At 43.2% G+C, this 13,421-nt stretch overlaps 1 protein-coding gene across 11 annotated transcripts in view; it reads left to right on the top strand.

Moving 5' to 3' along the window:
• DLG2 (discs large MAGUK scaffold protein 2) overlaps positions 1–12,965 on the top strand; it is a gene marked incomplete at its 5' end in the record, with an annotated part of 887,937 nt that extends 874,972 nt beyond the window's left edge. For all 11 annotated transcript variants that reach the window (XM_080815305.1, XM_080815304.1, XM_080815303.1 and 8 more), the window contains 3 exons: positions 677–786; positions 5,896–5,987; positions 7,891–12,965. In XM_080815305.1, coding sequence (XP_080671431.1) covers positions 677–786; positions 5,896–5,987; positions 7,891–7,997 — 309 coding nt within the window. In that variant the 3' untranslated portion in view covers positions 7,998–12,965. The remainder of the gene's footprint in view (positions 1–676; positions 787–5,895; positions 5,988–7,890) is intronic.
• Positions 12,966–13,421: the final 456 nt, after the last annotated feature.

Here is a 13,421-nt window from a genome sequence, read left to right as displayed (position 1 = left end):
CTAAGCTTTAGTCTTATCTTCTGTAAAATGTGGCTGGTAATACCTCCCTCATATATTTGGGGATTTCTTGTTGATGGTTATCTTCAGAGATGGTTTATGAGAGCTTCATGAGTAGACACAATCACATTACATAAGGCCATATACCTTCTTTGTTCAAAAGATCAGGTATTTATTTAAGAAACTTAAGCCGAGGGGCACCTGAGTGGCTCAGTGGGTTAAAGCCTCTGCCTTGGGCTCAGGTCATGATCCCAGGGTCCTGGGATCGAGCCCCGCATCGGGCTCTCCGCTCTGTGGAGAGCCTGCTTTCTCTTCTCTCTCTGCCTGCCTCTCTGCCTACTTGTGATCTCTGTCTGTCAAATAAATAAATAAATAAATCTTTAAAAAAAAAAAAAAAAAGAAAGAAAGAAAGAAAGAAACTTAAGCCAAGGTAACACCTCTGAAATCTCTATGGCCATGGCAGGCACTTAGTAAGGGACTAGTAGAAGCATTCAGTGATGACTCTGAATATCAGCCTTTATTTATGCTTTGCAAAGATCCTTTTTCAGCCTTTAGAGATTCAGTATCCCTTACATTCCTTGAAAACATACTCACTTTTTGTTTTGTTGTTTATTTGTTTTGGTTGGATTATGATCCCTCTTTTTGGATTAACTCCATATTTTTCTTCTCTTTCTACCAGGGCAAACACTGTATACTTGACGTGTCAGGAAATGCTATCAAACGGTTACAAGTTGCCCAGCTCTATCCCATTGCCATCTTCATTAAGCCCAAATCTCTGGAACCTTTGATGTAAGTGGAGGGCACGGGAGGCCATCACCCACCGCCTGTTCCATGCGACACAGCGGATTGCTGACAGCTCTTGGTCATAAGTGCTTAGAAGTCAAAAGTGCTATTGTTGATTTTTTTTTTTTTTAAAGCAGTTCCTTTTTGAAAAAAATATGTGGAAGTGTTTTTGAACCACTAGAGGCATAATGTCAGTATTCCCCTAACATGTCTTCACTAATGTTTCTTGATTTTTAATGTTCATTTCACAAGTTGGTGTGCATGTGTGTGTGATATTTCTTTTGTTTCATTTTGTTGTTATGAAGGTAAGTTGGTTTGTTTTGGCTTTCAAATGGTAGGAAGCCATCATCTTTGCTTGTCTCTTTCTTCTGAAAGCAGTTCATTAGTAAATCTTATTAAACATGTGGGTTTTTCTAGAGGGAGAAGACAATGTTTTAGACTCTTTCTATTGATATTTCATTTAGTTCTAGCATAGAATTCTTCTGTTCCGTAATGAAAACCTCCTGTATGTAGACCACTATCCTTAAAAAGGGAGTTTTCTTAGTGACACAGCAGGAACACATCTATAACTTAAACCAATAGCTCCATACTGTTTCACGTTTATGAATAAGGCAGAAATGTATGACTCGGATTTTTTTGTGTGTGGTTTTTATTTTTCAGAGGACTGGCAAAAAGCTTTCTTTAAAAACCACTAAATAAATTGGGCAAATATTCCTGGATAGACTAGAAAGTAACATATTTCCAGTGGCGATTTGTTAGAAATTGTTGGCACTGCTTTCTAGACAACTCTCATACAAATGTGAGGCTGCCGTAGCCAGAAAGCAGGGACTTGACAATTGGTTGGGCTAGGTTTGGTTTTTCCCTTTCCTTTTCCCTTTTGCTTCTTCTGATCAGTTAATGTCACCTCAGACAAGTTGCTTGACCTCGCTGAGATTTAGTTCCTCTCCTGTAAACTAGGCACATTAATAATATGTACCTCACAGCTGGTATAAAGGTTAAACATGAACATGAATATGAAGCCCCCCCATAGGGTCTTTAGCGTATAGTAAGTAAGCACTCCATAAACAGTAGCTGCTCTAACTGTGAAAATTTTCAAGTTACTTCATTGTAAAAGGAATAAAACTATTTTGTCATTGTAAAACACATAAACTACCTTTCCAAGAAGTCACAAGAGATAATGCTGGTGTGTGTGCTGGCAAGAGCTTTGCTCAAATGTGCCTCCATTTGGGCCTCGAGATCTTAGACTGTTTGGCAGGATTCAGAAGTGAGCCACAGAGTCCTAGAAAACAGTGCACGTGGGAAAAACAAGAAAAAAGGAAATTACTTAGTCCCAGAGGTGAAACAATTACTTGCAGAAGGTATCAGCCAACTGTTCCACGTCTCGTCCCGGAGTAAAGAAACAGCTAACTACAGCAGCTGCAACTATAGCCTAAGAGAATTAAGTTAAATCCACTGTCTCTGGGGAAGTTGCCGGAGAGGTGTCTTAAAAGCAGAATACGTTCCCATAAATAAAAGATGGACGAAGGTTCTTACCACAGGTCACGGACAGTACCTTCTGCCCCGAGAATTTAGGTGTTAACTTATAACGTCCAGAGCTTTGCCCAGAGTTGGCACATGGAAAAATATGTGTTGATGATAAAATACTGGTTCTGGGTAGTATTATGCCTGATAGCACTCTTGAAATCTCTCCTCATCTAGGATACAATAATTTAAACAACCACACATTTCATTATGTGAACGTGATTTATAATCTGTAAAGAGCCTCATAAATATTATTAACAATGCTAACATGAAGAAGAAGAATAGAAAAATGGCCCTCACCTCCTGGCCACAGGGCCTTAAAGGCCTATTTCAGAAAATTGAAGAATAAGTTTGCACGTCATAAATACGCAGTGGGCTTCCCAGGGAGGTGAGGCCTGAGAGAGAAACAGCAGTTGCACGTTTGCCTCCATGTGACCTTGGGGAGACATTCCCATCTGGTGCTTGGTAGGAGAAGGTCTCCTTCTGTCCACAACTATGAGATGACTTATTCAGTTTTGCCTCGGGGCACTGTCACAGCCACTTATCGCCAAGGAAAATTAAACATACCGATGGCTGGATTCCACAATGAGGACCGTGAATCTGAAATAATTTGCTGCAGCCATATTCTTGAGTCTCAAGTGCAGTAACGGTGACATTCAGACTGATGGGATCTTATTATGAAAGGCTGGATGTTTACTTTCCGGCTCCCTCTTTTCCAGGGGTTTTACTTCAGGAGAAAAGCAGGCATGGCTTGCCCATACCCCGGGGAGGAGTGAATGCTAGGTCAGCCAGAACAAAGGCATGGCAGCTGTCGCATGTAGGCATTGATACATCATGACACACGGTATTTCTCAAGTGCATCATCTACATCAAACCACAGAGCTTATTAGCACATACATAGCTGACTCTTCAGGGAAGCATAAAAATCAAGGCTCTGGAGGAAAGAGATGTTCTTTTTATAGTGTGCCACCACATGACCTCTACGCCTCACCCCACCCTGTGGCAATGGGAAGCTTTCCCATGTCTCTTTACCGTGCCAGCCCCAGTCTGCTTTTACCTTCTTGCTCCTGTGGTGGCCCATGTTTTCTTCTGTCTTCAACTGTATCATAATTATGTTGATTTGTCAACATAAATGATTCATTCATTCATTTACTCATTCAATAAAGAAGTCTTGAGCCAGGCTCCATGACACACACTGATGAACAGATCCTGGTCTCTGCCCTCAGTGAATTCACAGATTAGGCAAGGAGACAAGGAATATAATAGATGAGGTGCTAGAGGGTAAAAATGGAAATTCAGTGATGGTTACAGTAAGTGCAAAGGGAATTCAGAGAACACAGGCTAGCATGAGCCAGGAATGTCAAAGAAGATCCACAGCCGCATGGTTTCCTGACATCTGGAGCAAAATCATGTCTTTCTATGAAAAATATCCCTGGGTTTAGCCCAGCGTCTTCTGGACCCAAGGGTGACATCCACTCGCAGCTTCTAGGACTAGTGCTGTTTGGGAGGAGAATCGCAGATAACGTCCCTCAGGACAAGATGAGTTTATCTCAACATCAAGAGTTCAGAAAATTCCTATTTTTTTTTTTCTGTTGCAGCCATCAGATCATGTCAAGAATCATGTTAATGTCTCACTTCAGTTTTTTAAAATTTTTTTTCCCAAATAAGCCCCTTGGGAAAGTCTCGGTATAATGCAAAGTCTGTTTGACTAAAAGCTGGCTTTAAAAGAACCCCAAAACTTTGAATCTGACTTCAGATTTTCTCTTTTACCTCCTCAAGTCCCTTTACTACTTCAGGCCACAGTGATGTGGTCTAAAGTCACCTGTCCCAGACCCCAGTCTCTGGCTCCCTCAGGGACATGCAAGGGCAGCAATGCTTTCAGTATTCTACGTGCCCCTGTGATGCATCCCAGTGGGCCAACCAAAGTACCTCTGCCCTTGGCTAGACTTTTATCAGCCTGGAGCAGCCACGCTGCTGTTCAGAAGATGATCAGAGGCAAGCATTGTCAGTTTTTGACTAATAAAATGTCTCTGATGATAAAAAAAAAAAATGGGAAGACAATATAATTTTATTTAAGAAGTACAGTTTGTTTGGTAGGCAAAAATTTTTTACCACCTAGGGAAGATAAAGCTGCCACTGGTTAGGAATCAGTAGATTGGGTTATTTTCCATTTCCTTCCCACTCAGTTTGTCCTTGAGGTTGGATTTAAATATTCTTACAGTGATTAAGCAGCACTTACATACAGCAAGAGTTGACAGACTAAGAGAAAGAAAGGGACAGAGAGAGAGAATCCCAGGCATAATTCCTTTATCGCCCATTCTCCTATCAGAACAAAACCAAGTCAACATTGTAGACTCTTACCAAGATCCTCTATCCTTGTTTGCTACGGAGGTTAATTGCTTATAATCTGTTTGGAAGTGTTTTGGTCCCAGCACGTGTGATTGTTACATTCTCTCTGTGTCCATTTATTCATGCCTCCCTCACCCAGTCCTCCTAATGCCGTTTGATTATAAAAGCAGATGAAGTTGAGGGCACTTGGGTGGCTCGGTTAAATGTCCAACTCTTGGTTTCTGCTCAGGTCAAGATCTCAGGGTCAGGTGATGGCTCTGCGCTCAGCGGGGAGTCTGCTGCCCCCCCCCCCCCGCTCTCTCTCTCTCTCTCTCTCTCTCTCCCTCTCTCTCTCAAATAAGTAAGTCTTAAAAACAAGACAAAAAAAAAACAGATGGTGTTCAGGGCTCTTGTTGCAGTAGATATGCCTCGCTCTTTGCAGAAGCTGAGCATCGAGAGCCGCAGAAGACCCCTTCTACCTGAAAGATACAATGTCTAAGGAGCCTGTCATATTTTCTCTGATTCTCGGGAAGCCCTTTCTGTTTCTCCACTTCACACGCTTCCTGCTGTACCCTGAAGATGAACAGCAGCCCATGGGGAAAATGGGGAGCGGAGCACTCAAAGGTTCCCGGGAGGGCAGGCCCTGCCGACAGTCACGTCTAGTTCTGTCAGATGTGATGAAATACAGACTGCGATGGTGTCCCCTTCCTTCTCGCCATCTCCTCTCCCCACCTCAGACCACCCCTAGAAGATTTCGTTTGAGATTTCGTCCCATGTTTAAGAGAGATCGAGCTAGTCTAGGACAAAGTCCAAGGAAGGGTAACCAGAAAGGTTAGCATTTGGAAATCACATCCATTGAGAGAAGAGATGGAGAGAGTAGGACAGTTTATTCTGAAAGAGTGGTAGCCTCAAGGGATATATGAGCACTTGATTTAAAGATCCTAGTGCCTGTCATGGAGGGAAGGGGTTTAGTCCTCTTCTGTGTGACTGCAGAGGACGGCACAGAGGCCAGTGACTGGAAGTCATAAAGAGACACATTCAGCCTCTGTGAAACCAAGAGGCTGCCCTCTGAGAGGGGGAGCCCTCTGGAAGGGGGTCCTTGTTGCTGAAATTATTCCAGCAAAGAAGAGTCCCAAAGAAGGACTAGGAAGCCGCTAGTAAGATTACACTGTGCTTCCTGCAGGATTCATTTTTGCCACACATTTTAATTTTTCAGGATTTGGCACATTCCCTGTGTGCTCTAATACCAAACCCTTATTTTCCCAGGGAAATGAATAAGCGTCTAACAGAAGAACAAGCCAAGAAAACCTATGATCGTGCAATTAAGCTAGAACAAGAATTTGGAGAATATTTTACAGGTAGGTTCATATACCTTTATACTGTGAGAAAGGATTGACTGTCTGCCCTTTGGTATTAGAGAGCGCTCCAGGCCTAGTATACCCAGGCCCTAAAAATGTCCCACTGAGAAACCCTAATTTCCCTCTGCTTTACCTGTCTGATCCAGAACTCTGGGTTCCATCTACTCTGGATTCACAGGCAGCCAACTCCGGTTCCCACTGGCCCTGTGCTCAAATAAAGCATGAGCCACAGACAGCACTGAGATGTCTCCTGCTCTTAAGCTCTCAGACAGGGCACCTGGTGGCTCCGTAGGTTAAGCGTCTGACTCTTGATTTCGGCTCAGGTCAAATCTCTGGGTCCCGGGGTTGGGCTCTGTGCAGGGCATGGATGGAGCCCGTTTGGAAATCCCTTTGCCCCTCCCCCTTCTCTCCCTCCCTTCAAAGAAGGAGAAGGAGGAGAAAGAAGATTTTAGGCATTAAACTATCTCTCTGATATCATCAGGAAACTTGAAAAGGAAACCTTTAGAGCTCAATTAGGGAACTTCCAAAGCGCTACCTCTACTGAGATGCAGTCTCAGGGCTCCCTTCTCAGCCTCAGTGATGGGCAGGTCTGCATCCTGGTAGCAGCAGTTGAACGAGATGTTGAACATCTGTCTTTGTTGATTCCATGTCAAGGCCCAGGGCAAAACTTTGCTTTTCTTTTTTAATATTTCCTTGGAAACATGAAGTTTGGGGAATAGAGGAAGATTTTCTGGCACCGGGTACCCTTGATTCTCTATTCTTAACGACATTCATGAAACACAGATCAAATCCAAAGAGTGATCAAACTGGGTGGAAATTGCCTTACAACAAAAGGTTTAAAAACAATAAATTTCCTTCTGAATTTCCTTATGAGAAGTTAGATGCTTTACCATTTTTCTTACTCAGAATATGAAAATGCCAGTGGCTTAGCAATCTGCAAATATTTTGTGGGTAATCTTGAGTAAAATTTCAATCAATAACAAAGGTATGAGTCATGTTTTATCCTGAAAGAACATCCAGGTATAAACATCAAATCACAGTCATGCACGTTTTGACTGGTGGTTCACACTCAGAGATAAATTCTCAGGGTTGTTCTTGAAGATCTAAACTATGTTTCAGTAGCAATTCATTGTTATTCCCTAATGTCCTATAGATAATACTGGTGTGTGTTGGAGAGCTCTCTGTAAGCTAACTTTAGTTCAGAGGAGGTTATGAAATACACTTAAATCTGCTTCAGGTGACTTGGCATTCTAGGTAATTCATGGGTTAGCTGTTTGTTTACATTTCCTCTTATTTATGTTTCTTGTAAGTAGCTGTCATAAGGCATTCTCACTATGAGCAGCCCTGGTATGGCAAAATATCAACTTACCAGATTACTTGGAGAATGAGTGGGGTTTCCTGTTAACGGTTTAGGGGTTGGAGGGGTTAACTCAAGTTGCCTCCACAACCTTATTATTTCCCTGTGTCAAAAACACCTAAATTTCTGCACCTACCAAGGTAAATAGAGTATATAGAATAAAAGGCCAGCTTTCTTTGATAAGCAGGGAGATCTCGGTCTGAAAATCGATCCATGCCTAGCCCAGAGTAGGCACCCATGAAATTTAAATACATAAATGATTCATTGTCCAGAACCACAGACAGACATGTAGAAGGTAGAAAGACTGTGGTGCATTTGTTACCTGATCCAGGACATGCACTGAAAGCATTTTTTTTTTCTTTTACTCACTGACATGACCTTGCTTAAGTAAATTTCCCGCTTTTCCTTCCTTACCAATGAAAAGTAATACAAAGCTTCCATATGAGTTCGTCTGTCACTGGTTTGGGCTTCTGCTGTGTGATTGATGGGTGTTCTTCACCAGGCAGGGAACGATTCCTAACTGTGGCGTGTTGGCTCTTGTTCTAGCTATCGTCCAAGGAGACACCTTAGAAGATATATATAATCAATGCAAGCTTGTTATTGAAGAGCAGTCTGGGCCTTTCATCTGGATTCCCTCAAAGGAAAAGTTATAAATTAGCTACTGCACCTCCGACAATGACAGAAGAGCATTTAGAAGAAAAAAATATATATAATATACTACTTGGAGGCTTTTATGTTTTTGTTGCATTTATGTTTTTGCAGTCAATGTGAATTCTTATGAATGTACAACACAAACTGTGTGAAGCCATGAAGGAAACGGAGGGGCCACAGGGTGGGACAGAAAAGACTTTGCAGTATGCAGGAAGGCTTTGGTTTGCTCAAAGTGCCAGGTGTAGGGATGAACCTCTGATGGGCTTTCTGCCCAAGAGATGGGCAGCCTCCTCACCCCAGCAGATGTCCAGAGCTGATTTAGCTGCTGAGCTCTCTGTGTCTTTTGCTTTAAAGAAAAGTTGCCAGCACTTGAACTTCACCAACCTTCCCATTACCCACATCTGTAATTGGTACACTTCGAATTTTATAACTATGCACACTCTTTGGTTTCTTAACGAGCAAAAGAAAGAAACAAGGAAAAAGGAAAGGAGTCCCTTTGGAGATGGCATAATATCAGGGAAGGATAAGTGTGTAGTTTCTTTGACTGGCATCTACAAAGACGAGCATTTCATAAAATTCACAAGTGTGTGGAGGACTGACCTCACTGAGAGGAGGGGATTCACTGAGGGTAGCTTTATGATTGTTTATTGTCTATTTTGCCATTTATAAACTGAAAGAAGGCACTAAAGATGAGAATAATTTATACAATAAAAATATATTAAATGTATAGAAATGAATTTCTATAGGTTAAAAAAGTTTTGTGAAATATTTTGTAAAGACTAATTGAGAGACTAAATGTATGCACTATCAGCAGATGATCAAATTCAAGAACTGAAAGTTGCACTCTCCCTTTTGTTGCCAATGATCCATTAAGAGCATCTGAGTTCCTTCTGAAGTCTGACAAAGACTTCTTCCTCACTTACCTCCCATGATCTCCCTTCCATATTAGTAACACACTCTCATGGAGCACATCCCTTAATGAGTTGCCCTTGTGGGTATTTTTGGAAGACTTTTGGTTAATGCATTTTTAAGCTGATGGCTTTCAGAGACAAACTCATTCAAATGATCTAAAGGGAAGTTTTTGCTTTTATCTTGTTAAACAACCTGGGCCTGCCATGCAAATAGTTGAATACTTTGTTCCTAGTTACTTACATGCAGTTCTCAAAGGATCATTTAGTATTTGGCCAACCATGAGTAATTAGGACTTTTCTTTTTGTCTGTTTCACAAGTAACTGAGTGTTTTGTGACAGCCAGAGATGGTATCGAGCCATGGAGAGATCCGTCCCAAGAAGCACTGTTTCTTTGAGGAAGAGAGAAGTATCTGGTTGGGGGGGGGGGGGTGAGGGGTGCAGACTTTTGTTTCTGTGTACAGGGCAAAGAGAACCACAAGGAAAGATAATTAACAACTTTGAGCTCAACCAATTGAACTGCCTTTCTTGGGGGCTGCACCTGGACCAAGTTTATTTTTTAGCAATTATAATAATGATGATTTAAAAAACCTCCCAAAGCCTATATCCCACTTTAGAGCTGATGATGACATCGGCGTTGCTTGTGCCCACGGTGTTTAGAGAGAGACTTTTCGGTGATCTCAATAACCACTCAACTCTGGGTTCTATGCCTGCCCAGACTAAGCCCCATCGCCTTATTTCTGGGGTACATCCAGACCTGGCAGGGATTCTGCCACACTGTGCAGCAAACCAGCATGCAGGCTGGGATGGGAGAGCGAGAGATAGAGCCATCAGCAGTGATGGGGCTTCTTCCCAGTAAGAACATCGGAGCTCAGAATGAGGGTCTCTTTCCAAAACCAAGTGTTGTTCATCTTACGCTAAGCTAACTACCACCGTCTGCCTCGCTGCAGTCACCAAAACAAACACAGAAATGCAAAATTATTCATCTACCTATAGTCTTGAGGCTGCCTTTGCCAACGGAAGGGCTAGCAATGCACTTTCCCTCTGATGAAAGTTAAATCTGGGGGACTTCCTCAGAATGCTCAAAACGTTAAAGGTATGTCCGTGGCTGCAATCCGCCAGTTTCAGGTCAAGGCCTACTTTCATCAATATTGCTGCCAGAAGTTTTCTGCCACCAGAATGCCATTCCTGATCCCAGCTCTATTTTTAGGCCACCATACTAACTTCTTTGGTTTCTCAATTGAGCATGCAACCATTTATTTAAAGGACTGTCATTAATGAGTAGATGTTTCCGCGGGTCGTGTGATGTGCTTTCCATTTAATATTAAGTATTGCTGTGGCTGAGTACAATCAATTTGAACCACCAACCCTTGGTTTTGTAGTAATATAATTATTTATTTTCCTAGTGTAGATGCTTCCAGATTAGAATTGGCATTTGCACTGATTTTTTTATGTAGATTTATATAAATATATATATACATATATATTTGCTTGAAGAATCACCAAGCAAATTGGTGAGAGGGTCTTTTCCTATAGAATTTACACCTCCATTTGTTGTGTTGTCTTGCGCTTCCCAATGTTGAGGTCTCTAGGGCTCCAACTAACTGGTGTATTTTGCAGCAAATCTGATGATTGTACGGATATGGCAGGAAAGTTACCCAGATTACATCTGGTGCAAATGCACTTGGAGCCTGGGGCCAGACCGGTGCTAACACTGCAAACTTTGTCCGGAGCTCTCTCCAATCTGAAGGCTTGCTGGGGGCGCAATGTCACCTTCCCATGCTGGGCCCTTTCGGAAAAGTGCCAGATCGTGTCACTGGTGCTATTTTTCATGCTCTGGTACAATGTGTAGCACCACGGGGGTCTCAGCTTTACCAAAATCAAAATCGCACTTGTCAGCTAATTGCAGGGGCATTTGTTTTTTGCTCTCCTCCCACGGGATCTCTTGGCCATTTCTTTGCCGGCCTCTCCCTGCCCTTGACCCCTCAGCCCCAAGTTCTTGGCTTGGCTCCGTCTGCTCAGTGAGCCCAATTACAAAGCCGCACTCAGGTGCCTGTGAGCTGTCTTAGATCCTACTGCCAGCCCTTCCAGACTTCGAGCCAGGGAAAAGCCCTCCGCTCCTCTGGCTCTCACCTCTGGTTTTCCCTCCTTCTTTTCCTCTGCTCTCCCCCTTCCATTTCTATCTCATTCCATCTCTCTCTTTGTGCACCTCTCCTTTTCTCCTACTGGCCTGTCTACCCAGAGTGTTGCCTTCCTTCTGTGGTCTCTCATTACTCCCTCCCCTTCACTCTCCTGTCTCTCTACCCCTTTTAGTCTCTCTTCCCTTTCCCCCTCCTTTCCTGTCCTTTTTCTCTTCCTCACACCTCTGAACATCTCCTCACCCATACCCCACTCTGAAATTTTTCTGTCCTATAAGGGCTCATGGCTGATTCAGACAGCAAGTCCATACACTGGACCGATGACACAGTTCCTGTGGGTCACCGTTTCACTTACACAGCCCAGAAAGCAAAGCTGAGCATGAGGCCCCGGACTGGAGCCAGCTCCAGCACGCCTCACCGAGCCAGCCTGCACCGCTGCCCTCGCAGTGTCGATGCAAGTGCTCTGGGCCCCGCAGCACCTGGGTGCCTCTCTGCCTGAAGGCTGGTCCGCAGTGAGCCCACTCCCAGCACCATCCTGTGGCTCTGAGGACACTTCCTCTCTACAAAGGCAGACTCTGGCCCCGAAATCATTCTGACAGCAAACCTCATTCTTCTCATTGAAGCCATGCCATCGCCTTGGTTTGGAGAGAGACATTTTTTCCCACTTAAAAGCTTCCCCCCCCCCGCCCATTTTCATGTGAAGCCCCCTCTGCTTTTCAGCTGGTGATTGCTCTGATGAGATTGAACGGACTCGCTGGTAAAATAACATCTCTTTTTTTCCTGTCTTAGTCCTGCCTAAATTCCTACAAAAGTATTTAAGGCAAGGACTCGGGCTAGTTCCTAAGATTATCGTGGTCATTTGTCACTCCCAGGGGGAAACGGGGACATTTCTCTGAAAGCATATGGAGTGACATGCCGACAACTGATTTGCCAGAGATCTCCCTACGGAATTCTGTGGATATGCATTTTACTTCTGTGTGTATGTATGGTCTATGTGGTATGTATATCCTGTATACACATACTGCATTGGGTATGAATGAATGTGGATGGAAACCCACACACACACTCCAGTCTGTAAATATCCTTCCTCACTGAAAACTGTGCTTTGGAAATCATTTCTTGTACAGCTGTGCAGTTTCTTGTAGCAGCTGAGGACAAGCTAAGACAGGTGGATGAGTTAGACAAAGATCACCTAAAAAACGGAATACGGAATCTCCCTAGCAACTCGTGAGGACAGACAACCAAATGGCAAGGTTGACTCCCGATGGGATGGCAAACTTTTCTTCTCTCCTTTCGGAATTTGTGTTTCCTAAGTGTGTCTTAAATTCTGAGTGCACCAGGCTGTACCCGTTAGATCCTTTCGATATGACAGTTTCATGTTTCTCTCTGACAGGATGTTTCTCCATCGAGCTGTAGTGCAGGAGGGGAGGGAGGGGGAAATTCTCCTTGCCTAGGCTGGAGTTTACAGAGACACTGCACAGCTTACACTCCTGTTAAGTGTAAATATTCGACACTTCCATTCCATTTGTGTAAAAAATAAAGCACACACAATTATAAAATCAAGATGTATATTTCATACTCAGTGTGTCTGTGCATACTTATTGCGTTTCTGGTTGTCAGCGGTGGCCCCGTTGTAAGAATGCCTGATAGAGTGTTTATAAACGTGTCACGGTTTTATTATGAGATATAAATATTAAAACGTTTTCTACTTTATAGCAAATTATTTTCTCCCAAAGCATAATTTGTCTTGCTTCATAAAGAATAGAATCACCCATTTCTATTTTTATCAAAATTGTCTGATTTCAGAGCTAAAGTGTAGTTAGAGGAGGTTTGCTCTGAGAAGCCCAGGCAGTGCTGAGAGGAGCCCAAAGTGGTGCTTTTTCATATTTTTAACATTGGTTATTATCCTGCCTGCTTTTCATCAGGATTTGGCCAAGAGTGAACAATATATTAAAAGATAGGTTTTTTATAAGAGACTCTTAATCTCACAAAACAAACTGAGGGTTGGGGGGGGCGGGAGGTAGGGAGAGGGTGGTTGGGTTGTGGACATCGGGGAGGATGTGTGCTATGGTGAGTGCTGTGAAATGTGTAAACCTGGCGATTCACAGACCTGTACCCCTGGGGCTAATAATACATTATATGTTAATTTAAAAATTTAAATAAAAATTTAAATTTAAAAATAAAACAAAATAAAATAAAATCTAGGTTTTTTAGGGATGCCTGGGTGGCTCAGTTGGTTGAGCATCTGCCTCTGGCTCAGGGTGTGATCCAGGGTTCTGGGATGGAGCCCTGTGTTGGGCTCCCTGCTCAGTGGGGAGGCTGCTTCTCCTTCTCCTGCTCCCCCTGTGTTGGGCTCCCTGCTCAGTGGGGAGGCTGCTTC

The sequence above is a fragment of the Martes martes genome (assembly GCF_963455335.1).
Source record: "Martes martes genome assembly, chromosome: 10".
Classification (NCBI taxonomy): domain Eukaryota; kingdom Metazoa; phylum Chordata; class Mammalia; order Carnivora; family Mustelidae; genus Martes; species Martes martes.
Note: the sequence above shows the minus strand (reverse complement) of the source record. Positions and strands in the feature narration are given on the sequence as shown.